The sequence below is a fragment of the Anopheles maculipalpis genome, chromosome 3RL, assembly GCF_943734695.1.
Source record: "Anopheles maculipalpis chromosome 3RL, idAnoMacuDA_375_x, whole genome shotgun sequence".
NCBI classification, from domain to species: domain Eukaryota; kingdom Metazoa; phylum Arthropoda; class Insecta; order Diptera; family Culicidae; genus Anopheles; species Anopheles maculipalpis.
The window spans coordinates 14,240,562-14,266,509 of record NC_064872.1 but is presented as its reverse complement, the minus strand read 5'-3'; the positions used below and the strand labels follow the sequence as shown (position 1 = coordinate 14,266,509).

Genomic DNA, 25,948 nt, shown 5'->3' with positions numbered 1-25,948 from the left:
AAATATTCGTTCACTACTTTGTAAACACAAGGATTTTCGGTAAATTTTTCGCAAGGAGGTTAAGAGATGTTCTTTTCCACAGGTTTTATTTTATTCTCTCTTCTTTTGACAGCTCGCACACTGTTTCTTCTTCGGTCATCGTATGTGTCAAAATCCCAAGATGCTCACAACCCAAGGTTATTGTAACATCAAGATGTTTACAACTTATTAAGATGAAGACCAAATATTATTGGTTTATTCGTTAACACAAAGTGTAGAAATACTACTAAACGAAAGAAACGTGTACACGCAGCCACATCGCACAGCTGATCGTTTATCTGTCAGTGAAGGGACTGCCTGTTTCAAAGCAACGGTAGAAAAAGGAGAGGCAAGACAAGCGGACTCGTACTTTTGCTACTGCCCTGACGCGAACGTGAAGAAGTGTGTGATAAAAAAAAAGCTCTTGAACTTTTACTCATCCCCAGTACAAAAGTGCAAAAGTGCGTGCAAACGGAACGGGGCGGAATTCCGACGGTGCGAAAACGTTCGCACATTGGATACGTGTTTGAAAGCGGGAGTGTGTTGTGCATTGGACGACGAAAGAAACCGTAGCTGCTTCCCCGTGTGAAAAAAAAAAACGATGGAAGCCCTCATTCCGGTAGTGAATAAGCTGCAGGATGTTTTCAACACCGTAGGCTCAGATGCGATCCAGTTGCCACAGATTGTCGTCCTAGGTAGTCAGGTAAGAACGAATGCGCCTCACTAATATTGGGTGGGAAGTGGAAAGGTTTTATCCTTACTATCAGTTGGTGTCTGTTTACTCCCCTGTTTGTGAGTCCTTTTTTATCGGCATTGATTGGAGAAATTATGTAACTTGCGCGAAATTTGGAAGAAGAGAGGTTTTTTCTTGCTTCTGCATGTTGTTTCACACGCTGGCATCGCTATTATTGGATGATGAACGGTCTGCGATGATGTAAAGCAAACACACTGACGGAATGTATTTCTGTGTTTTTTTTTTTGGTGGATGTTCCAACCAACAGAGCTCGGGCAAAAGTTCGGTCATCGAAAGTTTGGTCGGCCGAACGTTTCTTCCGCGTGGTACCGGCATCGTAACGCGTCGCCCACTGGTTCTGCAGCTCGTCTACACACCGCTCGATGACCGTGAGCACCGTTCGGCGGAACATGGTACGGTGGCGGTGGAGGAGTGGGGCCGTTTCCTGCACATCAAAAACAAAGTGTTTACCGATTTCAACGACATACGGGAGGAGATTGAGAATGAAACGGATCGGATGGCGGGTGCCAACAAGGGCATCTGTCCGGAACCGATCAATCTGAAGATCTACTCGACGAAGGTGGTAAATTTGACATTGGTCGATTTGCCGGGCATTACGAAGGTACCGGTCGGTGATCAGCCGGAGGATATTGAGGCACAGATCAAGGATCTGGTGCTGAAGTACATTGAGAATCCGAACTCAATCATACTGGCGGTGACGGCGGCCAACACCGATATGGCAACGAGCGAAGCGCTCAAGATGGCGAAAGACGTTGATCCGGACGGTCGGCGTACGTTGGCGGTGCTGACGAAGCTGGATCTGATGGACGCAGGGACGGATGCAATCGACATTCTGTGCGGACGCGTTATCCCGGTGAAGTTGGGCATTATCGGTGTGATGAACCGTTCCCAGCAGGATATACTGGATAAGAAAGTGATAGAGGATCAGCTGCGGGATGAGGCGGCATATCTGCAGCGAAAGTATCCGACACTTGCGACACGCAACGGTACACCGTATCTGGCAAAAACGCTTAACCGTTTGCTGATGCATCACATCCGCGACTGTCTGCCGGATCTCAAGACGCGTGTCAACGTGATGGCATCCCAGTTTCAATCGTTGCTAAATTCGTACGGTGAAGATGTTACCGACAAGAGTCAGTGCTTGCTGCAGATCATTACGAAGTTTGCATCGGCCTACTGCTCCACGATCGAGGGTACATCGCGCAACATTGAAACGACCGAACTGTGCGGTGGAGCGAGGATATGTTACATTTTTCACGAAACGTTCGGCAAAACGCTTGACTCCATTCACCCACTAACGGGATTGACCAAGATGGACATACTGACGGCGATCCGCAATGCAACCGGTCCACGGCCGGCACTGTTTGTGCCCGAGGTAAGCTTCGAGCTGTTGGTGAAGCGTCAAATACGTCGTCTCGAAGATCCGTCCCTTCGGTGCGTGGAACTGATCCACGAGGAGATGCAACGCATCATACAACACTGCGGTACGGAAGTCCAGCAGGAGATGTTACGCTTTCCGAAGTTGCACGAAAAAATTGTTGATGTGGTGACGCAGCTGCTGCGTCGACGGTTGCCCACCACCAACAGCATGGTGGAGAATCTGGTGCAAATTGAGCTGGCATACATCAACACCAAGCATCCAGACTTTCACAAGGATGCGGCACTGGTACCGAGCCTAATTAAAACGGACTCACAGGATCAGTGGGCGGGACATCAGCCGGGTAATCCACCTAGTCGGCGACCGGGCTCGAACAGACAGCTGGCACTGGTGGATAAGACTGGCATGCTGAACTTAAATCACGATGCAAACCAGCTACAACAGCAGCAACAGCAGCAGCAGCAGCAGCAAAATCATGCTGCAGAACAACCGGGTGGATGGTTGGGTAGCATTTTGCCACCGAACATGGAAGCCATGATTGGGGCCAGCGGGGGCCATCAGATGGGTGGACCGGGCAGTGAAAGTGGCAACAGTACGGCCAGCAACACCCCAACACACGGTGTGCTTAGCCCAACCAAACCAGTCAATCTGCTGCCGGACGTCCCGATGAACCATTCGTCCCGCAAGCTAACCGACAAGGAGCAGAAAGATTGCGATGTTATTGGTAAGTGGTTTTTTTTTGTTCATCTTTTTTTCTTCTAATAACTATCTACCTCTGCGTTGAAGGCAACGGGGTGGAAAACGAGCAAGTTTGCGCATTTAGACTTGTTTTTTTCATTTATGGTTCAGTGCGTGCGCGTGGGTTTCCTATTACAGTGAGACGCAGCAGGAAATGCACCTTTTTTAACTTTAAAAAATTATCTAATCTATTTCTTGATTCTGCTTCTACACGCCCGGTCTTCTTTAGTGATGTAATTTGTTTTCTAAGAAGCATGGACATTTTTAAATTTAATGTAATGCAGAACGTGGTAATTATCTATAACTTTTTTTAGTTTGTCAAAAAACCCTTCTTAGAAATGACCATGTGAATAGTTAACTTAATTTTCAGGTGAAAACTGCTCCCCATTTGTATGCACTATGTTGATGTAGAACTAAGTTATTGTTGCGTCCTCCTTGCTTTACCGTTCCACATCACACAGGTCTTAATGCTTGTTGACTAAACAAATCGAATTTTGTTTCATTTTATCAAAGTAGTTTTTTCCATAAGTCGCGAGTATTATCAACATATGCTTCAGTAACTTTCAGTCGTTTACCTAGAAGTGCTCGTTCATCAGTAAGATCTAGATCTAAGATATATTATTTATTATTAGGTATGACGACACGTATTTTTCTTTTTAAAATCTTTTTAGCATTATTTTCCTACTTTCCTAGATCTACCATTAATTTGAACGTTATGTTCATAAATGTTAACTTTCAATCCAATCATCATCAGATATATAGAGAAAGATATTTAAAAAATAAGTGTGCACTTTCTTTCGCCAGTTACTGTAGTTTGCCCCTGTACGGTGCAGGTTTTATTGTTTGAAGCAGAAATTAGAAAGTGAATTACTGTAATTGTACTGCGAGTCTATCTCTAATGAACCAACATACCTTTAAAGAACGCAACATGATACAAAAAAAGGCAAAACATTGTAAACACATCATTATGGTTACGCGTTTCAATAACTGTTTTCCGATTTCCGGTTTTATTGGTTACCATTTCAGAGCGCTTGATCAAATCGTACTTCTACATCGTGCGGAAATCGATCCAAGATTCCGTGCCGAAGGCCATCATGCATTTCTTAGTCAACTTCGTCAAGGACAACCTGCAGTCGGAGCTGGTAACGCATCTGTACAAGTCCGACTCGGCCAACGAGCTGCTGAACGAGTCGGATCACATCTCCATCCGGCGCAAGGAAGCGAGCGATATGTTGAGGGTAAAGTAGAGCAACCTTCGACCACCTTTATCGAGGATCGATGATGATTAATGTGCTTTACGTTTGTTTGTTTCCAGGCACTGACCCGCGCCAATCACATCATAAGCGAAATCCGAGAGACACACATGTGGTAAGGCGTCGGCAACAAAATACTATTTATTCTCGCACACCAAATACATAAACGATCGCTAATGGACCATGTTACGGTGATCCGGTTTCCGGTTGCTGGCAGTGGAGTACGAGTGTGTGATACCGTTACATTACGTTTAGGAGCTATGCTCCAGGTAGTTGTTCTTTCATCGTGCATAAGATATTTTTGCATTGCCGTTGTATATGTCGTCGAACATTTTGATTCATTCTGTCGCATCTTAATGCCTTCAAAACACGCACGACGGCAATACAATGACGATAGACAGACGACGGATGAATCCATTCGTCTCAATGCAAAAGGAGCTTTCGAGGCGAATGCGCTTGTGCTTAGACGATTAGCAAAAATAATTCAGTGAAAACAAAACAAAACAAAAAAAGCATTCTTCACAAGAAATGTAAAACTATTAACTACTATTTCCTAAATAATAATATACCCAAAACGATCGTGTGTGTGGGCCCCAAAAATTAAAGGCGGATAAATGCAAGGAGATAAGGAAAAATTAAAAACACACACATAAATTCTGACGCATACATACATTCGTTTTGGAGGATGACACAAATTCAGTAGACAAATTCGAGGGCGAACGTTAGATATCATAGCAGAAAAGAAAAAAAATCTAGCCATATGCACCATTAATCCGCGTGTTCCTTATCGTTTCTCCTTCTCCTTTTCCCTTTTATGTTGAACTTAAACTCACCTAACGCACTACAGCTTAGAGCAATGGAAAGCGAACGAGAACCGAAATGTGCTACAATTTTGCGAAAAAGTGACGGAAATGCTTTTACTAGTTCAAACACACCATCCGGATGCTTTTTAGTGGTGTATGGTTAGTAGATTGCTTGGCACAAGGTCACACGCAAAGGATGCGGCGAAATAGAATCCATTCCTACCCATCTCTCGAACCCCGCTTCCTTTTGGAGATTTCATTCCTGTTTCGGTTTCTGTGCCCGAAAAATATTGCTCTCTTGGTTTCGGAATTTTTCAACGGTCGGCAAAACGTGGTTGTTTTGTTTCTTTCAAATCTCAGTCGGGGTTTCCGGACGTTCAGCACTAGTTTGAAAATTCTAGTTATCAAATATCTGACGCTGCATAGAGGGGCGGAAACCCTTAAAAAAAGGGGTTGAAGTTTGCATTTTTTTCATATGAATAATATAATGTTTTTTCGTTGCGTTTTCTTTAGAACTGTCACTGTGTACGTAGTAGTTATAGCTCTTTTTCATTGTGATTGTGTGCCGTTCTTTTTTTGGTTTGTTTGATAAGACTCTGTTAGCAGGAAAATAGTGGAAACAGAAAAAGACAGTTTGCAGTTTGATTTATGTGAGGCATGATTGCTCTGTAAAAGTGCTAAAATCGAACATAATAATATAAAACAGATTATTGTAGCCTTTTTTCTCTATTCATTTTTAATTTCTGTTATCTAACATAAGAAAGAAATAGGAAATGTGGAAACCGACCGGAGTTGCGTAAAGAATCCCGGAATTTTTAACATACAGAACAGATTGCTATTTGTTTAACACAACAATAGAACCCTTTAGTTTTTTGAGAATAACTGGAAAAGTCGAAGAGATAGATAAAAGTGATGTTCCTCAAAGTTTTAGATAATAAAAAAAAAGTTTACTCACTTATTTCATATTTTGACGCACACGATTTTTCCCCAGACATGCTAATTCTGTTATTATATCACCTATTTTATTTAACAAATTCAAAAATAAATCTCAACCACAAATCGGCAGCTCGCACTCGCTGGCACACAGCTGTGATTGTGAAAAGAATGTACTGAAAAAGGATTGCGCCACAGCGAACCGCACCATAACTAAAATCTGTGCTATCTAAAAGGAAGCAGGAATACTCTCGAAACGATGGAAAAATGACTTGTTCTCTCTCTCTCTCTCTCTCGCCCTCGGGTGATAACAACTTTAGGCACGGGCACTGTCCGAAAGCACCCGCACGATACTGCCTACGCCTCCCTTGGCGAACACCTTCTCGTGCCAGGTAAGCAGATGACCACTCGAACCTTCCGAGGGAATTTCGAACCCGCGATAGATGTACTTCATCAGCACGTCGCACAATTCCGGATCGTCGAGCGATTCGATGGCCGCATCGATTTGGGACGATTTGATCGACAGTAGAACGCGCAACGTGAGGCTGAGTGCATTATCTTTTACTTGCTGGTTTTTGCACATTAGCGGTGCATTCTGAAGGACGGTTTTGAGTGCATCGATATTGCGACCCGTGCAGGAGAGATTCGAAAAAAGGCGGTGGGTTAAGGAAAAAAAATACAGGAAAGTAAAAAGTCTGATGCTGCGCTCGGCTTTGAAACGAAAGTGGTTGACTCAAAGCGCGCTAGTGGACATTTGATACTGTGAAGTAGCATTTGGAAAAGGATATTGATTCAGTAGCGAATTAATTTCCGCCTCATCCGGCACAATCATTCCACTGGAGGCCTGGTCCGCGTCATCCTCTTTAAAGTTGTCCTCGTTGTACTGGTCGACATCGATCTTTCGGAACGCAGAGCTGGACGTATTTTTGGCCATTGTGATTACGTTCACCTGCAAAGGGAGGATAGCGTAGAGTGAGTTAATCTGCTTCGGATATTACTTTCAAATGTAAATTACTCACAATAAACAAACTAAAACCGTTCACACACACCCAAAATGTGATGAATCAAACCGAGAGGGGCTTTTTCACGGGCCAGCAAAACGTCAACACAACAGTATGACAGCTGACATAACCCATGTGGCAAATGGCCGAACAGCGTATATTTACACTTTGCGAGGTTGAAGGCGAGTTTTTTTGTGAGAAATTAATCCATGAGAAAGCAGGTCACGGAAGATTTCAAAAGCAAAATTTCAGGTTTTCGTGAGTGTTTTATAAAGCTGCGGGCCATGGGAAATTTCAGACTGCTGAAACCGATGCGGAACTGTAAAAAAATCTCCAAATCTATCCAGTGTAGTTAGATTGTGTATGCACCTGTTTCTCAATTTTTTTTTTCAAATTTCACACAGCCTTGTGATGGAAAAAAGCGGGCCAAAACCATTCACTACTTAAAAGGAGAAGAATCGTCCAGTGTTTTCCGCTTTTGCCTAAACCACCGGGCCATTTTCAAACAATGCCACAACCATACTGTTATTTGGAGCTCGGTTACCATTGAGATACCTGCTCTTTAAAAAGCTGAGCGTACTGAATGGCTCTCCCTCTCTCGGTGGCGAATTTAGTCCCTAGGAAACCATACACGGAATGGAAGTACCCTACCACATTAAATGTACTACACGGAGGGGTGGAGAGGATTGGAGAAGATTCGTAGTGGATTCGGGCCCCGCGCCACTGCTCACTCTGGCGTATTTTATCCCGCCACTGCTCTTTTCCTTAAGTCAAGTGTAGTCATTGTCAGCTGTTTGAACACAAATGGTCCAACAAACCATTTATGCCTTAACCCGGGCAAAACCTTTGCTGTGAACAGTTTGGTCTCTTGGCATTCAAACGGACGAGATGGAGAAGATGAAAATCACGACACGTTGTGGATCGTACTTGGTGCGCATTTTTCAGGTCATTCACGCTGAATGTGGTGGCGTCATCTACCGGCAACTAGCTGATGTTCAAAAGTTCATAACCGAAAGAACGCACTGATTCACAGTTCGTCGTTGGAATAGTTTTCGTTTACCGTAATTTTAAGTAAATTAAGGAGATTCAAAATAAATGTATAAAATGTGTATATCCAAGGTATAGTTATCTAAAGGAGATTCAAATTATAGAGATAAAATATTAAAAACTAGCTCCACTGCATTATTTATTAATGAATAGCAGTTTCAATGTTCAAATTTTTTATCTACAATGATTTAACAATTCGGCTACATTTATCTAGAGTAAGTTACTCATTGGATATTTATTACTACCTTCATGTTGTGCGACATCGACCTGCGATCTGCGACAGGATCGTAATCAACACGATCTAAACACGATGAACCATAACGCCCCTTGGCGATTTCGTCTCGCTAATCAAACGTGTACTGCCTCTCCAGTGCGTGTTAGTTTTCCGGGCCTGGGCCGTTTGCATGCACCACACTTACTCTGCACCGTATGGCAACTTTCGTCTAACTATCACCCGGCGGTGTGCTCGTGCCGTACGCGTGCGTAACGTGAAATTAGCATTGAACGAGATGAATTAATTTATTACGGCCACTTATGAGGTTTATTGTTGCTCTCCCTAGCTTTGATCGAACGATCCCCGCCACCATGATCCTGTTCCAGATCATGTCACGCTTATCAGTTACGTAATGCAAAGACAGATCGCCGGGCTGCTGGGATAATGATTCAAATTATATCAAGTTAACGTCCCATAATGTACTTGTGGTATGTTGCAGCTGATCCTTTTCTTTGTGATAGAAATTTTTTATGTAAAATATGAATTTTTCAAATGTAAAATATTACACATACTTCCTGAACTTGAGGTAATAGAAAATGCACAGGCATTTATGCAAGATCGAAGGTGCATTACTCACCTACCGGTTTCGTTGGATGGCCTAGTCTGGATTACATCCACGCCCTGCAGACATGCACAGCGTCATACCCTCGGGCTGTCACTAGGATTCCCCCCAGCAATCAGTCAACTACGAGACGCGTATTTCACCTGGTTTTGCAGCTTAGTAGGTAAATAGTGCGTACCCGCAAACAGGCTCCACTAATCGCGGACGGCAAGCACAAGACGGGTTGAAAAGGGGCAAACCCCGTTCGAAAGTGCAAGTGATCAGCGTTGGCTGACGTACCTTCCCGCTCGCAGCACGAAGTAGTATCGTTTTGTCTGCAGATCTGCTAGACAGTTCCCTTGTCTGCCTACCCGTCTGCCAGCTTCCTTGCGATAGGCCACCGCAGCGGCCATTTGACAGACACGCACCGCACAAGCGTCCGGAGTTGGATGTTTATGTTGGGTCGATTAAATCGATGCAATTATATGCAAATCTGTCAAAACTCGTCACATGAGAAGCCTTCCTTGGTGGTACTGCAACCACTACTTACGGATAGGGGGAAAATGGGGGTTTGAGTAGCGGTCGCAGTACACCATGCTGCCGGATAGTGTTGACGGGATGCTGACGGGTGGCATTCGAGCCGTGGAATGTATAAAGTAAGCGACTCGCCAACGATTGGCCATCAGTTTGTCTTAAGCCAGTGATAAGAGCGCAGTGAGTGAGTTTGTGCCTGTGCAACATGGTCGAAATGAGCTACCTAAGGGTAAAGCGGGAACGTTCTTGTGCGTGAAGTTAAGTGACCCCTAAAGCCTGATGTGGTGTGTCTTTTTTTCCAATCGTTAGATATTTCTGGCCCTGCTCGTTTTTGGCTGCTTTAGCGTGATCGATGGTGAGGAAGTGGCCGTTGGACAGGATGCAGTAGAAAGGGGTGAATCCTCACCGATCGAGCCTAGCTCTTCGTCCTCGTCGGATGGCGGTGCCGTCGGTGTGCAGGGTGGCGATAAGAAGAATGCTAAGCGTCATCTGTCGTTCGGGTTTGGACATGGGTATGGTGGTGGTGTAGGATTTTCGGCCGGTGTTGGATACGGATCGGGCGTTGGTGTAGGCTATGGTTCGGGCGTTGGAGTCGGGTATGGATCGAGCATCGGCTACGACGGATACGGTAGCTACGGGTACGGTGCAGGCTACGGAAGTCGATTCCGTGGTTATGGAGGTTACGGTGGGTACGGTGCCGGCTATGGTGTCGGGTACGGTGGTTACGGATCAGACGGTTTCCACGGATTCCATGCACACTACTCGAAACCGATCGTAACTGCCACGATCAAGGAGCACATCCCGATCGCCATCCCCAAACCGTACCCGGTGTTTGTGAAGAAAACGGTCCCTGTACCGGTACCGATCCACAAGCCCGTACCGTATCCGGTGATCGTGAAGAAAACGGTTCCGGTTCCGATCGTTGTATCGCACCCGGTACCGGTACCGATCACGAAGCACGTGCCCGTACCCGTCCCACAGCCTTATCCGGTGTCCGTTCCGCATCCCGTTCCGGTGAAGGTACCGACGCCAGTGATCGTAACGAAGCCCGTCGTCGCTTACTCGCCCGCCATCGTCAGCACACCGATCGTTAGCGCACCGATCGTTACCAGTGCTGGGCACATTTCCGTCAGCGATCATGGCTTACATCAGACGCACCACTCGCACAGCCATTATGGGAGTGGAGCGTACAAGGCATACACTTCCGGCACGGCCGGTCTGTACACGGGCAGCAGTGGTGGACATTATGGTTCCAGCGGCCATTTTGGAGGCACTCAGTACGGCAGTACGGGTTCGTCCGGAGCACACTACGGGGGGCTGTACGGTGCGCACTATGGAGCCGGTGTTGGCCAATATTCAGGTCATCTAAGTGCCGGAGTCCTATGCGATCACTAGGGAATCGGTGGCATCCCGGGAAGCATTTCGCAATGGCACAAAGTAGTTTGTAGTTTATGTAGCGTGTCGTAAGTAAGTTCAATGCTCAGGAGTTATCAGCTTCGAACGTTTCGTTTTCTCGCATGTAGTGGAGAGTTTAATAAATATCTATATTTTTGTTACCAATGTTTGCTGTTTTTTCCGTGATAAAGTTAAAGATGGTTCAGAGGCGGATCTTCCTGTAAGTGAACTGATCGGTCGCGTGGGGGCCCCATCCTTGAAAGCGGTCTGCTCTGAATTCTGTCTGGATTAGACGTTCACCTAGGGCCCCGAGAGCTGCCTCACATAAAGTTCGAGTAGGAGCCCGGTTGAAGGAAAGTAAGCAGCCTCTCTCGGTCACAAGTCTGCAAAGGATACCTCCACCGCTCCATCTGTTCAAAGATTTTTATTTTGATGGTGGTGGGTCCCGAAATCCATTCCGCACAAAAGCCATCAGACTGCTTGACTAAATTGGAAAGGGTGCAAATGTCACGGGATGGAAAGGGCCCCCATTTCAACACCATTTCCGCTTAGGGTGCCTCAAAAGGGCTTAATCCGCCTCTTTGTTGCCTTTGTGTTCATCTGTATAGCTACGATCATATTCGAGGAAACAATTACAAACCCATCGTCCAACAATTCTGTCATCGGTGTATATTTGAAGGAAAGAAAAGCATTACGGTTGTACAAAACTTACAATTTATTCAGATGGTACAGCGCCCGATTTGATAGTAACCTTGGCACGTGCAAATTCCTTTTACTAAGGTATAAACGTAGCGCAAAAAACGCGAACTAGTGGAAATGGAAGCTCGCAGGTTGTTGCCAGTCCAGCCCACAAGCTATTACGAATGTAACAGTTCTTAAACCACTAATCAACAACACCAAACACGCGGTACACGACACGCACTACTCTCGCTGGTACGGAGGTAACGGGCTTAGTTTTTAGAGGGGAGTAAACAACAACAAAACACTGCAACAAAACACACGATAGAGTTGGAGGAAACACAACATTAACGTTTATAATTCCACATGGAAAAACATGGCCGTCCGAATGGAGCTTTTCCTGAGCACTATTTTTGTGTGTGTGTGTCTTTGCTTACCTAATGGCCTAACCAACCATGAGCCAATGGGCGTTTCCTGTACAAGGAAAGGAAGATACTCCCTGGTAGTTGGCACTACTAAGTAAGGTTTAGATGGACAGGACAAGGAAGAGGAAGCGCGGAATTGGAAAACGTGAAACATGCGGACGCGATCACGCGTCACTAAGTACATAGGTACACGGTATGTTTGAGCCCCGGGTAGGAACTTGTGTGTACGTCACAAAAAATGATCCCAGATGTCCGGAGAAGCAAGAAAAAAATAAATAATTTCAAAAGGAATTCTATCCTCTGCCCGCTGTCCAAACTTATGGTTGTGCATCCGGAGGCTTCTCCATTCGTGCCGCTCAATATGTCCCCAAAGGAATCAAAGTTAATGATGCGTTTTTTGCTTTCGCTGCGCGAGATCATTGCGTGTGCCGGTACGAGTCCGAGGACTCCCCGTACGGTGCCCGATGTTGTTCCTGCACGGTAGAAGCACCGGCAAACATGTCACCCGTACCGTCGTCGTGGAAGTGTATGGTGCTGCCGCTGGCAGGTGGATCGTACGACGTTACGACGCTTCCGTCCGGTCCGGCAACACCACCGTACTCGGTATGGACGGTGTACTGCTCGCTGGCAGCTGACTCGTGATGGTGGTCTGGTCCACTTCCGGCACCAACTGGGTGGACATTGTGGAAGTGATAGTGGAACTTGCCGGCCGTTCCGGCGTGGTTGCCGGCGTTGGTTGCGTCACTGGCGCTTCCGTGCTGGTGAGCGTGGTGCTGGTTGTAGCCAGGGTAGAGGTGTGCGTCACTGGGGACACTGTAGACGATGGGCTTGATCGAGCGGGATCCGTAACTTCCCTTGTGCTTCGGGCGATCGTGCTGCTGACCGTTGAGGTAGTGATGGTGGTGGTGGTAGTTGTGGTGCTCGGTGTAGGTACTGTAGCCACCGGTGCCACCTTGCCGAAGTTCGGTTTGCGCGGCGGCACCGCGCGCCTGGGACTCCTTGTGATCGCCATACTGTTGCTGTAGCTGATAGGCTGGTCCGGCAGCAGCGCCTGAGTGATACGGTTTGAGGGCAGGCCGAGCAAGGTGGGGATCGTGTTTGGTGGCGTGGTAGAAAGGAAAGCGTTCGGCTCCGGTGGCGTCGGCTTGATGACGTAGATCTTTATGCGCTTCCCCCGGTAGGTTCGCTGGATATGGATGCGTATGATGGTAGCCCGCGGTGGATACCGGCGGGTAAATGGACCGCTCCCCCGATACCGTGTAACCGTGTGTAGGGGCGGCGGGGGAAAGAGTTCCGGTGGCGGTGGTGGTGACTCCTGCAGCAGCAGGTCGGTTCGACTTGGCGAAAGCTGGGTGATCGTAGCCTTCGGTGAGGATGCTGCCGGTACTGCTTCCACCGCGGCCAGCGGTTTGCTGCGAATGATCGGTATGATGGTGGTTATGAATGGTCTGGTGGTGGTGGTGGTTGTGGCGGTCACCGGACTCTCCGTGGTAGTGACGTAAATCGGGCTTTTCATAGTGCGGGTACGATTCGCGAACAGTTTGGAACGGGCGTGGAGTGAGCTCGTTGCTTTCTTGACCTTTGGTACCGGCTCCATGACGGTGCGCACCTTTTTCGGCAGCTTGTTCCGCTTGGAGTCCCGCTTCGAGTCCCGCTTGGAGTCCCGCTTCGAGTCCAGCTTGGTGTGTCGCTTGTAACCCTTCTTGGAATCCCGCTTCGAATCCCGCTTGGAGTCGCGTTTCGCCTTCACTTTGGTATCGCGGTACCGGGGCCGCTTCGTGGTCCGCTTGTTGGTGGAGGTCCGCAGTTTCGCTGAACTTGACGTACGAGTGCGCACTGGCTTGCGGATCACCTCCTGTTCCTCCGATTCCTCCGATCTCTCCTCCAAAGATTCTTCCTCCGCTCGATTCTCCTCCTCGTCCAGTTGTTCCTGCGTCTCCTCCTCTTCCTCCCCCTCCTCCTCCTCGACTGAATTGCTCTGTCTCGAAGTTAGATTCTCCGTGCTGTCCTCGCTGGAACTGCTGCTGCTGCTGCTCGGTGGCAAAGTGGTAGTCTTCACCGATGGCCGACGACGCAGACGGTGCAGATTTGTCTCCGGTGAGGCCTGACGCAGCGGAATAGGGCGAATCCGTGGCACGGGCGAACGCGGCCGAGTGGAATTGGCTGGCGGAGTCCCCGAAGTCATACGATTCGGCCGCCGGTTGGAGCGCATGAGACTCAGGTCGGAACTTTGCAGCCGGATGCGCACCGGTTTGAACTTGAGCACCACCGACATAGTACTGTCGTTGGGCACCCCCGCTGCCCCCGATCCCGTGTCCCCCGTAGTACTGTTCCGCGCTCGAATGCGATCCCGTTTGCGTTGCGCTTTGATGTTGATGATGCTTCGACTGTTGCGAATGCTGCTGGGCATGGTGGTGCTGGTGGTGCTGGTGGTGATACTCTTCCAACTGTTGAAGTGAAGAAGGACTTGGTTTACTGAACGTGCTCTCAGTAGGGGATGCAGTGTGTTCCGCTAGTGCGAGACGGTTTCCTTCCATGGGATTGTAATCGTCGCCAGCGTCGTATACAGAGTGTATTGGAAACGATTGTACGTACTCTTGGACCTGCACCGTGCTAGCGTGCGCCTGTGACGACGCTGGGTCAGCATCCGTGGGTGCCGGCGACGGACTTGGGTCACCGTTACTGTTACCGGCCACAGTAACTGCCGGCAAGGTCGCGACAGTACTCTCGACCGGTATCGCGACCAGTGTCGGAACGGGGACCGGGACAGGTTTGCTCACTGGCACCGGGACCGGCACCGGTTCCGGTACCTTCACCGGGAACGGTACGGGCACCTTCACTGCCACCGTTTTGGTGATCTTGACCGTTTTCGGTGGCAGCTTGTGTTTGCCGACGTAGAAGCCGAGATCGATCAGCTTTTCGCTGGCCTTCTCGAGCTCGGTAAAGTTTTGATTCATCTCATTTATTAGCTTGTGCTGCTCCCGCACAACATCCTTGTAGTAGTTGCCGAGCGCCGCCTCACCCAGCGCTCCGCCAACCAGCAGCGCACACAGTACCACGAACACCTGATCCACAGCATAATTGGGACAGACAGGTGGGCAAATGTCGTGGCCAATCAAGCAAAAGAGGGAAGGGAAGGAAATAGGAAACGGAAAGAGAGAGAGGGAGAGAGAAAGAGAGAGAACGTAGATTAGTTAAATTCACTAAGGTAGTATTTTTCGAATGTCACTAATGTCAAAAATAGCACTTAAAGAACACGATCTTAACACTAAAACCACAAAAAAATGGAACAAAAACTTACAAAATTATACATTTTGTGTTTAGCGGTTCTGGCGTGGAACTGCTTGCTCAACACAAAAACCCGCCCAAATCACGTTACCGATCGGGTTGGCTGCTTGCTGTTAGCTGGGCGTCTATGAGGCGTCTTCGGTCAGTTCATGGAACCCACTATCGTTCTTCGCACAGTTCTTTTGGTTGCAATGAAGAATTGCGTTCACTTTCACTACGGACGGAAGCTGTCTCGTTTTGATCACACTGCACAATTGTTTTGCTGAGTACTGGCCACTCAGTAGCACCCGCTATCACACCACTAGCCGAGGTTCGGTCGAGACAATAGGACCTGCCCGAACGGATATCGCACTGCACACTGTCTAATGGCCGGCTAGTGCTACTTTCTTTTATACTATTTGCGCAACACACCATTGTTTAATGGTCGAAAGGGTTGGGTTCGTCCCTGCCCCAAGCAAAGGTAACAAAGTTCCCCTGCGAACGAACAAAAAAACAGAACAACTGTTTACCGTCGAAACAGGGGCAGGAAGCGCAAGCGTAGAGCGCATCGCGTTCGCGCCATCGCCCAAACAAGCACGCCAACCGCCAGCTCCGGGCTGGCGGTAACGCAAAGGAAGCAAGAATGCAACGGAAGCCTCCCGGGCCACTGCCAAGACACGCGGGTTTGTAGGGGTTAGTGCGAAAATGCACCACAAAACTACGAACCACGTCGCTACCCGATGTTACCGCCCAGAAATCGAAAGGAAATTGCTGCGAAAGGCCAACGGTCCGTACTTTCGGCGTGCCAAGTAGCTGCGGGGGAGGGGGGGGGGGAATCGTCCGAATTACGCAATGGGCCGAGGGATTTTACGCGGAACCATGGTCCTGGCGTGGATGGGTAGAGCACGTAGCGAACAAACAGCGATCACCACTCGTCGGCAAACGGATTGATATCAATTTTAATTTCCACTCGCAAATTGCCCCCCCAATCGAATCGGAAAATGGCTAATCGTTTTCGGGATTGTTCTTTCTCGCAATCAATAGCGATCGATAGATCGCATTTCATACCACGCTGAACAGATTTGGACGTAGTTTGGAATTTAGCTAAACTCGATTGAATTCTTACTCTCCAGGATATTATAATCCTTATCTGTTGCTTCACGATAGGTATTTCTACGTAAAAATGAGTAAAAAATGTCGTAGGTTGATTTCTGGCTAAGTGGTACTTGAAAAGACGTCGCTCGTAATGTGTGAAGGCCATCAAACGCGCTTAGGATGAAACAAAATCTAAGCCATGTCAAGACAAGTCAGTCGTGTCAGCAAGAAATTCAAGATCATCGGAATAGATTGCTCAGATAGCAATCTATTCTCAGATAGCGCAGCTGATCTCCTGCTGACTCCCCTCACATTCTTGAGGCCATCTAAACGATCAAAAATGCCATGACCACTCTGCTTACTTATAGGAAGATTTATTTCTATTCATATATTGAGGATTCTCCTTCACAGCTCGAGCCCAGAAACATCTGCTTAGTATGTTTAAAACTATATCTTTGCCTTATCATCTTGCGCCCTGATGAATCGAGTTAAGCCACATACATAAAAAATATTTTTTGGACCTTTTTTCTGTTAAAACATCGCTTATTTCATCAGTTCATCCCTGACTTTGGCAATGCAAGATAGATTTTCCTCTTCGAATTGTTCTAGAAAAATGCGATCGGAGGGTACTGGGAGCATACTTAGGTTGGCTACTTGGGATCCTCCAGCAATTGCTTCGAACAGATAACAATACCACTCCGCCATCTTTATGATACTTTCGATTGCATGTGGGGCAACTATTGGGAGACTCCCTTGAGTACCGCAGCATCTATTCAATGTTCCAGGGGGTCTGCTCTCTGTAAGCTTTCACTTCTCCAGATAGGCAATACTCTCATAGCTATTTTCCCGATCGCCTCCGGCCCATTTCGTAAACATTGATAAACAAGGAGGATACTTAGAGTTTGATGATGCTTAAACCGACAATCGACGGTTAGTAGTATGTTTTCCAAGCCATAATTTTTGGTATTTTTTCCTGATTTTTCCAATATCCGACCTGGTATGAATACTTCCGGAATATACAGTCAGCTTCAAGCTAAGTGCGTCGAGCTCGAATCATTAATTTCTTTGTAATGGCAATTTGAACTGTGTGAAATCCTTGTTTGTTCTTTCAATAATATATTGATTATTTTGGTTGCATACTGATAACTTCTTCGTCTTCTTCTAGACAGTAACGATTCGCCAGGACACGCCGGCCATCGAATGGCTTACTAGACTTGCCTGATACCACGTAGGATTGTCAATCCTCGCCACGACGGGAACGGATGGTATTCGAACCCCGCCGTGTCCTGCCGTGTCAAACCCACCGGAAAACCCCAAACTTAATATACTAAAAAATGAGCTCCAAAAATCGCAATGCAAGAAATTGGATACCGTCCCTCCTAATTAACTGCTTTCTTTGATACCGCCATACAAGTACAATAAATGCGCACATTAATCATAACAACAAGTGCCTTCCAAACTCGTTTCCACTGTCAATTAAGCGTTGCAAATGATACATTTTTTCCACCAAATTAATCACATTTGCTCGCTGCACCGAACACGTATGTGAACGAGAACGGGTGCAGCGCCTATGCCGTGCAGTTCCGACAGCCGACACACTCGAGCGCACATGCCACAACAAACTGCATCCTTCCTTTTTGGCCACTTTGATGCCACTAGCCTTCGGCTATGTTGCGTGCTACCGGCGGGGCGTATGCCACGGCGTGTAGGTGTTGATTTCTGCCCACGAAACAAATCCTCACAACGCACTCATATACACACACACACGCACGCACACACAGTGAAGAGGCCGAGAGTGGGAATTGTACAAATCTGGGCCACTTGCACGTTAGGCTAGTCGGGCAAGGAAATGCAGGAAAGTGAATAAAGAAAAACTTCCTGCTTGACTGTAGATGCCCTCCGTAAGGGGGGCCTTTTTGGCGCTTGGAAACGTTACGAGAGCAGCAAACACACCCAGCGTGGAAAAGTTTTCTACCAGCTTTTGGCCGGTAGTGCGTTGTGTATGGATAGAAATGACTTATATCACACAGAAGAGCCGTCAAGAGGAAACACTTGATGGGTGGTGAACTCGGGCAGATTTTCCGATTACCGATTCCTTCGGCTGGCGTTACACCTTCGGAGGTCATCACAAGGGTTGGTGCGGTGCTTTTAGCTAAAGCTGCAACGCTTAAACTTAATTACAGTGTGATGATGTACTCACCTAAAGGGATGCCTACAACGGAGCAATGCTCGGTGCAGTGTGAACCGGTTCGTAAGTGTATCACCCTTGATGCATTAGATATGGCCGAAGTCCCCCTAATCGTTTCCCAACTCCGTTTCTTCGTGCATATTCGATCGACTTATAATTGCGTGCGCTTCACGCACGTACAAAGTGTTGATGGAAGATCAAAGGATGTGGTGTCTCATCTGGTATCCTCTCCTACCACGGTGTAAAGTAGTTCCGCATACCCGTAGTCTCTGAGGGATGGTGCCGTAGGCGATTGCATTCGAGAGTGTGCTTTCAACGGACTGGTTTGGATAGAAATAATTTTCAATTATGCAACAACCGTCATGTGACAAAGTTATTTTTGATTGCAGGATGTTGTTTGAATGGGTTGGGTTGGATCTTGAAGTGGCATTAGGGTCGTAGTGTGTAATCTGTTTGATTGATCCAAATCGATGTAGAGATCAATCGACGTCTTTATGCACGAGATATCCTGAGTAATTAAATCTTCAGCGTTCTTTACCGAATTCCATAGAAAGTTGATGGTTTATGGACATGATTCATAGGAGTATTATGAAATATTTGATTGAGGGTAGGTTGGATTTCCTATGCTTTTATTTTACATTTATTATTTTTTTAAATATTTTTTGAAAAAAATAATTGTGTTTGAAAAATTTTTTGTGAAAGTAATTGCATACACACAAAATTTGAAATAGAGCAAAGTAATGTGAAATAAAAAAAAATTTGCCAACACAATTCCACCGTTCAACATAACCAGCAGGAAGATTATCTCAACAATTACACTAATTTGTTAAGATAACTATGAGCAAATAACTCCACTCATTAATCTAATGATAGAAGTGCAGCCAAGCGCTTGTTATGTAGTATTTTTCAAGCCATGCTTTCTGCAATAGATCATACTACTAGCATTCGAGCGTACTAATTACAACTGATCTGTCATGATCAGTACCGTCGAGCGCTGTCAATCACCGTTGCTAGGAGGATGTATAAAACATTTTATCTGATTTTAAAGAGCATCAAGTGAGAGCAATTTTACGCCAAGTGTGAGTCCATAAGTCGTGCGAAGCAAACGTTTTGTTACGGTTATAATGTCGATTCCGTTTAATGATAGCGTATAGTGTGAACAAATGTTTTTTTTTTTTTTGTGGCCAAGTATTATGGACAATGAATATGGCATTATATGCCTTCATCAATTGAGCCTTTACGGTGAACACCTGTGTGTGGCTGAGCAAAACACAAATTGGGTTTTTATACATGTTTTGTGTGATTTTCCTAACGATAACTAATCAAACGAGTTTTTCTTTCAAATAAATAAATTTTGTAAGTGAAAGTCATTTCAAACGCTGCTGAACGCTTTTCGAAACGCGCCTAAATGTCTGCAATTGAATGTACGCCATAGCTATAAACTATTTATAGCATGAAATAACGGTTAGATTGAATCAATAAGAGGATAATTCAAATTCCAACTGTATTCAAATTCACTGTACATTAATGTTGTAATATTTATAAATTGAAAAAAACCTTTCAGAATATTTATTTACTTATTGAAAGCCGCTACCGCATCTTAACTCGCAGCAGAAAGTGTTTAAGCTCCTCGCATTCCTCTCGCGATTTCATCTGCAGATTCAATATGGATTGGGCAAACAGATATCATTCTCATGATACGGTATGGCTGCGAAATTCAATGGTTATTGAAACATTATAACGAATTTCCATTTCACTACAATTTTAATGATGTTAAAAGAAGGCAAAATTGATAGACAAAGACATATCGAGGCTGTAGTTTTGATAAAACAGAAGATGAACGTTTTGTATACAATTTTTACGTCAAAATTGTTTCTAACAATACAAATTTTCCACCTTTTTTCTGTGTACAAAATTTAGTCAATGTGATGAATCTTTAAAATCTCCACAAGCAAATCTTTATAAAATAATGTTCTGGCATTTGATTAATGTTTGCCTAGTACGAGCTTGCTTGATTCACGATTACAAAATATTATTTGTTTCAATAATGCTGGTTCGGATTGGTTAGGTTCATTTTTAAAATTATGTTTCGGTCATGTTACTCACAGCGTATCATTAAATAAAAAAAATATTACAAACAAATGAAGTCAAATCATTCAATGCCTAAATATCTGATCATAGTTGCACAGTTTAGCTACTATAAAGCTACTACCTCGGTGCATTACAAGATCACCCATCTCGCTGCTCCTAATGTGCTGTACCCGCTCTCGAGAGCCCTTCGACGCAGCATAAATAACGAACGCACCCGCGTACGAGTTCCTTGCACGAGCAACACAACAAAACGGTAGCACTGCCATAATTGATGCAAAGATCTTGGTCGCTTTACACTTTCAAAATCCATCATGCGTCGCGTACCTTGACCTCGGCACGCTGGCCCATCATCATCATCATCATCATCATCGCCAGTTTCCCATCTCCGTTGTGTAACCGTACGTGTACGAGAATCCAAATCCCCGATGGCCATCGGAAGACATCCATCAGACGCTCCAGATGATGGGTTTTCTGTGGGAGAAGACTGGTTTTGCATTGTGCTGTCGATTTGACATCGTTTTGCACCTTTGGCTTCGATCCCAAACGTTCGCTAATGGTCAAGGGTCAACCTTTGACCGATGGTAGATGCAGTAGGTAAAGTAGGTCAGCTGTTTGATCAGAGCAGCATAATTAGCATAGCACAGGACAGTTTTTTCAGCTGTAATTTAGTCAGGTAAACAATTTTGATTGCAAAGTGGAGATTAGGTCTCAAAAAAGGAAAAGAAACCGCCAGTTTAATATTTTTATGTTTTTTATTACATTTTATATTCATGTTTCATCTGTTTCTGCGCTTTTTTACATGTGTGCTTACAGCAGTGTGTAAGACAGGGTAAAATAATTTATGTACAGTTGACAACACGCTGAAAACGAGGGATATACGCGGTTCCCGTTTGACTTCTCTTGGCAGCAGAAAGTCAACTCTGATTGCTTTGGTTGTGCAGAGGAGAATGGGCGGAAGTGTAGAGCTGTGTGAAGATGTGTGAAGCCTGGAGATCAAGTAGATGCTGTGTTTGAGGTTTGTCCAGTGTGACCGATCGCTTTCGATGGATCGTAGAGAAGCAAAAGAGCAAGGTAGAAATGATCGACGGGAGATCTTTCGAGCAGATGTCAGATGTGGATTGGATGCAGTACAGAGTCATCACAGCGAGGAACGTTGTTGCCAAACCGAGGATCACAATCAAACGGTACTAGTGTGTGTGTGTGTGTGTTGGCGTGTCATGTGTGTATGATGGGTTGGTGCATGTTTTTATCGAGAGGACAGGATCCACCGTTGCGCCCGATAAAAGCATCTCACCCGGTGGTTAGCGATGGGTCGGCTAGATCCCCCATTTACCACGAGTGGAACTCAGAGTACGAGTGGGAATGAGGTTCCCATCCGTGCGACTTGACGACAACCGGGACATGCTTCTCGACGTACACTGGCTTCTTCACGACCACCGGGACGTGCTTCTCAACGTGCACTGGGTAGGGCTTCGGCACTTCGACGTACTCCTTATGCACAACCTTGACCGGGACCTTCACTGGGTAAGGGACTGGACGGTCAACATGAACCGGGACATGCTTCTCGACGTACACCGGAACCTTCTTTTCGACCACAACCGGGACGTGCTTCTCGACGGTAACCGGGTACGGTACCTTCACCGGGTACGGGACGTGCTTCTCCACCTCGACCGGGTACGGAACGTGAACCTTCTTGGTGATGGTGGTTACATGCGGTTCCTCCCAACCGTGCTTGGGCGAATCCCAGCCGTGCGATTCGTACCCGTAGCCAAGATCCCACAGGCCACGCTTTTCCTGCTTCTTGTCACCCTCGGCAGGGACGGCGGCTGTCTCGGCGTCCTTCTTCTCGACGGCAGCACTCGCCACCAGGGCAATCGCCATCGCAAACACTACGAATCCCTACGAATATGGAATGAACACACAAAGAATGGATTAGTTATCATCACTGAGGCACAACCGTGTCTTCGGGACCCTTATCCCAACCGTCACTTGGCACTGGAAGCAGTACACTTCGGGGGATGCGATACATCGCCAGGACACGAAATGTCCCTCCTACCCACACACCTTCATTTTCAGCTGCTTTTTATCACGTCAAGCTGGTAAAACTCTGAACTGGTGCGAAGACCGAATGATGATTTACCAAAACTAACTGGCCATATTTATACTGGGCAGACCAAGACCCGCCAGATCCCACACCTCGATGCCACCGAAAAACAATGCTCTCACCGCTGTGCTCCTATCTCGCTTCTGTCCTCCGCAACTGTCGGCGAGCGCAACAAGGAGAGGGCAAACTGTGGCAGCGTGTCGTCAAATTATTCCACCAAAGATCACTTGCACTTCGCCCCACCGTAATGTTTGGCCGTTCGGTGGGCATTCGCTAGAACGCATTCATCTCCCACTTACGATATGTTGGCAGGCACACTATGAATTGTGTGTGTGTGTGTTGGACTGTCGCGACATAGTAACATTTGTTTGTGTGTGCGTGTGTGTAGCAGATTGTGGGTCCCGGCCGAGTTTTTGGCGCGCAATCGAAACCTAACATCCAAACAACTTTGCCGTACATGTGGACATTTCCAAGCGCCACACGCCACCCCGTACCAATGACACCTTACCGGAGTATAAGTGGGAGATCTGGAGTGTAGAGGACCGGGAGGACCCCTTGAGACCTATATCCTCATTGAATCACACTTACCAGGATGGGTCGTGTGAACGATGAGCACCGTTGGAAACAGCTGATTGAGGGCCTCATTTTCGGTGACCCACAGATCTCGTCTATTTTCACTTTTCAATTCACTCCACCAATTCCAGTTTCATGGGGCACATGGGGTGGTGAAGATGTTTCTAAGCCTCCTTACCTCCCCCCCCCCCCTCCAACGGACGGTGAACATCGCAAAAGGGGTGTGATTTGGCGCACGGACCCAACACATACACCCCGGTTGTGAATGCGAAAATAAGTCCCCCAAATGGTCCCGCATCAAAATTAGGCCACTCGGCGTTGCTCGGTTCGGTTTGTTCAGTTTCGTTTTCCTTCCCTCATGGGTCATTGCAACTGGTTCTGGGTCTCTGTATCAGGGATGCGAGACGTGTGCATCGACAGCGCAGCGGCATCAGTTGATCGGAGGTTTCCGTATGGGTAACAGTGCGTGGCCACTGTGTCACTGTCGGTACCGGTTGTGTGGTTCGTGTTTTTGCATAAACGGTTTTATCTCGCATCCACGGCGTGCGCGCGGATTGGTAATGAAGTTTAATTTGTCGCATTACAACACGAGGACTGGGCAATTGTGTTTTAATCGATTGGGTTTGTTGTGTGGCGTGGATTGTGTGTGGAGCAATATCGTTAGGGATTGTTTGATGTCTGAGGGAGTTAGATGTACGTTGAAAGTCCTACACTTTTTGTAGCTATATAATTGTTAAGGTGAGTTTATGTTTTGTACAAGGCACATGAAGCTCTGAAGACTATACAGCAAATTTGGAATTTGTTTCTAGTAGAATGATTAATGTACACAAAACTGTAAACTCATCACAAATTTAAACATAAAATAAAAATACAAAAGGAGTTAAAATTTATTTTATTTTCTTGTTGAGATGTATTATTTAAGTAGTTATACGGAGCCTGGTCGTTGTTCAGAGGATTAAAAAACAATTACTCAAGTTTTTATTTAATTATCTTCTGGTTGTTATTATTATCAGTTATTTTAAATGAGAGCAGAACTCGATATTGGAGTGGTTTTAAAGCAACGAAACGTTTCCATTTTCAACAAGTCGATTGAAATGTTTGACCCTTAATAAAAAAACACTTTTTTCGTATTATCATTTGTAGCACTGTTTTTCCTCGATTTGTGTGCCCAAAATATGGAAATAATCTTATGGCACTAAATCATTCCAAAAACTTTGATCAGTCTCTTCTAAAGATTCAAAACCGGCTTTCTACATAATACGGTTAATTTTCGGTTTAGCTTCAGATGATTGATAAGTTGATCTGCTCCCATCCACTCGAATCGAATTTGGAGCATTAAATCAGTGCTCAACAGCATGAAGTTTCGGGACGTAAGAGGGAGCAGCAGTCGTTACATAAAGTGTTGTTTGGAACAAAAATTTTAAACTGCAACTAATTGGACCAAATTGGAGCGTTGGATGTCCATCAAAAACGGGTTCTGATCGATCTTTGGTCAGCAAATGCATAAAAAGCTTGGTATCGCTTTAAAAAATGTTTCTGTTTAATCAGCTGTTGATTCCAACCGGTGCAGCTTGTTTGCTAGACCTTACAAGCATGCGAACATCTTCTCACACCAAGTACCACAACCCGAACAACCCTTGACTTGGTTGCGTGTAAATTACGATTTAACATCTAAATTAACGTCCAAAATTAATTACAACGCTCGCACCATACGTCCTCCATGCCGACCGTCACTGTGCCGCGCAGCTCGTTTAGCACATTTACTTTAACGGTGGCTTGTGTCACACTTGTGTGACACGATGGTTGTTTGGTTTTGTCGCCGAGTGTCGCTCGCTGGTCACGAAACAATAACCCACAATCTGGCGCTGCAGTTTATTAAAATGCACTACTTAAGCGAATGGCCATGCGCGCAACGGGCTGGGAGAACTGTCCGATTGATACCGTTTATTGTCACACGCTACTAGGCGTCCCTTTGGTGCTTTGGGTAGCTTCACGGCTCGGTGCGGCAATCTTCGTGCGAGGTAAATGGTCCGCTGAGCTTATGGCGGCAGGCTGCAGTTGAAAATCTCACGGAATCCGCACGGAAGGCCGACGAAGGGCGATGAAGACATTTGAGCGCTGGCTTTGGTTTTGAATGCAAACAGTTTTCCTCCGTTCGGGCGACCTTGCCGTTTAACGAAGTCGAACGAATGAATGGCCGCACGGTTTGTGATGATGGTGAGATGACATTCGAGATAGCTGTAAGCTGTGCGCGTTGGTAAAGTCAATTACCCACGTTGGAAGATGTTGGGCAATGCGATCAGGCATCCTTGCACTGGGCAATAAGGCGAAAGCATTGGTGTCCTTGGGAGTTACTCGGCAAAAACTGCAGATATTTGTAAGCGAAGATCAACAATTATGAAATTATGATTAATAAATTTTCAAATAATACTATTTTAAGAAGCATTCATTTTACTCACGAAACATATAAAAGCATGTAATTTTACGTTTCTTTCTATTGCTATTATGTTTTAGGCCTCTTAAATTAATTACATAAAATTACAAGCTTGTATTAATAATAAAAACACGAGTTTACCTGATAACGTGAAGATAATCTGTAGGGGCAGTCCACAGGCAGTCATTATGAAGTTTAAGCATTCAACTGGAGTCGCATTGAATTGCCAAGCAATGTTTTAATAAATTCTAAAGTCTGATCTCTGTTGTATCTTTTCGATTCTTCCAAAACAGACGAAGAATCTTTTCATCTCAGTTTAATTAGATTTTTTCCAGAGCCTCACCAGCTTTTGTTAATTATGACATTACAGTATCAACACTGTACATCACAATGAGCACAACAAACCTGAATTACACTCGTTTTT

General features: G+C 45.9%; 6 protein-coding genes across 6 annotated transcripts in view; 3 read left to right on the top strand and 3 right to left on the bottom strand.

Moving 5' to 3' along the window:
* The window catches only part of LOC126564268 (carnitine O-palmitoyltransferase 2, mitochondrial), a 141,739-nt gene that overhangs the window by 105,285 nt on the left and 10,506 nt on the right, over positions 1 to 25,948 (top strand). The window lies entirely within an intron of this gene.
* Positions 619 to 4,312, top strand: LOC126564181 (dynamin-1-like protein). Its single transcript, XM_050221145.1, has 4 exons — positions 619 to 721; positions 1,020 to 2,874; positions 3,915 to 4,126; positions 4,204 to 4,312. The coding sequence occupies exons 1-4, from the start codon at positions 620 to 622 to the stop codon at positions 4,258 to 4,260; spliced, it is 2,226 nt and encodes a 741-aa protein (XP_050077102.1). The 5' UTR covers position 619; the 3' UTR covers positions 4,261 to 4,312.
* LOC126565909 (actin-related protein 2/3 complex subunit 5-C) lies at positions 6,186 to 6,950 on the bottom strand. Its single transcript, XM_050223118.1, has 3 exons — positions 6,897 to 6,950; positions 6,666 to 6,826; positions 6,186 to 6,509 (listed from the first exon to the last, which is right to left on the bottom strand). The coding sequence occupies exons 2-3, from the start codon at positions 6,809 to 6,811 to the stop codon at positions 6,194 to 6,196; spliced, it is 462 nt and encodes a 153-aa protein (XP_050079075.1). The 5' UTR covers positions 6,812 to 6,826; positions 6,897 to 6,950; the 3' UTR covers positions 6,186 to 6,193.
* LOC126565524 (chorion protein S38-like) lies at positions 9,477 to 10,669 on the top strand. The gene is made up of 2 exons (XM_050222710.1): positions 9,477 to 9,503; positions 9,584 to 10,669. The coding sequence occupies exons 1-2, from the start codon at positions 9,480 to 9,482 to the stop codon at positions 10,667 to 10,669; spliced, it is 1,110 nt and encodes a 369-aa protein (XP_050078667.1). The 5' UTR covers positions 9,477 to 9,479.
* LOC126565926 (hornerin-like) lies at positions 12,189 to 15,085 on the bottom strand. The gene is made up of 2 exons (XM_050223128.1): positions 15,074 to 15,085; positions 12,189 to 14,837 (listed from the first exon to the last, which is right to left on the bottom strand). Exons 1-2 carry the CDS (start codon positions 15,083 to 15,085, stop codon positions 12,189 to 12,191), a joined length of 2,661 nt encoding a protein of 886 aa, XP_050079085.1.
* Positions 21,743 to 22,491, bottom strand: LOC126565924 (zinc finger protein 512B-like). Its single transcript, XM_050223127.1, has 2 exons — positions 22,478 to 22,491; positions 21,743 to 22,312 (listed from the first exon to the last, which is right to left on the bottom strand). The coding sequence occupies exons 1-2, from the start codon at positions 22,481 to 22,483 to the stop codon at positions 21,743 to 21,745; spliced, it is 576 nt and encodes a 191-aa protein (XP_050079084.1). The 5' UTR covers positions 22,484 to 22,491.

Coding starts and splice junctions, on each gene's coding strand:
- LOC126564181 (XM_050221145.1), top strand. CDS start 620: ATGGAAGCCCTCATTCCGGTAGTGAATAAGCTGCAGGATGTTTTCAAC. Junction 2,875..3,914: donor GAAAGATTGCGATGTTATTG/GTAAGTGGTTTT, acceptor TTACCATTTCAG/AGCGCTTGATCAAATCGTAC. Junction 4,127..4,203: donor AAGCGAGCGATATGTTGAGG/GTAAAGTAGAGC, acceptor GTTTGTTTCCAG/GCACTGACCCGCGCCAATCA.
- LOC126565909 (XM_050223118.1), bottom strand. CDS start 6,811: ATGGCCAAAAATACGTCCAGCTCTGCGTTCCGAAAGATCGATGTCGAC. Junction 6,510..6,665: donor ATTAATTCGCTACTGAATCA/ATATCCTTTTCC, acceptor TCTCTCCTGCAC/GGGTCGCAATATCGATGCAC.
- LOC126565524 (XM_050222710.1), top strand. CDS start 9,480: ATGGTCGAAATGAGCTACCTAAGG. Junction 9,504..9,583: donor TCGAAATGAGCTACCTAAGG/GTAAAGCGGGAA, acceptor TCCAATCGTTAG/ATATTTCTGGCCCTGCTCGT.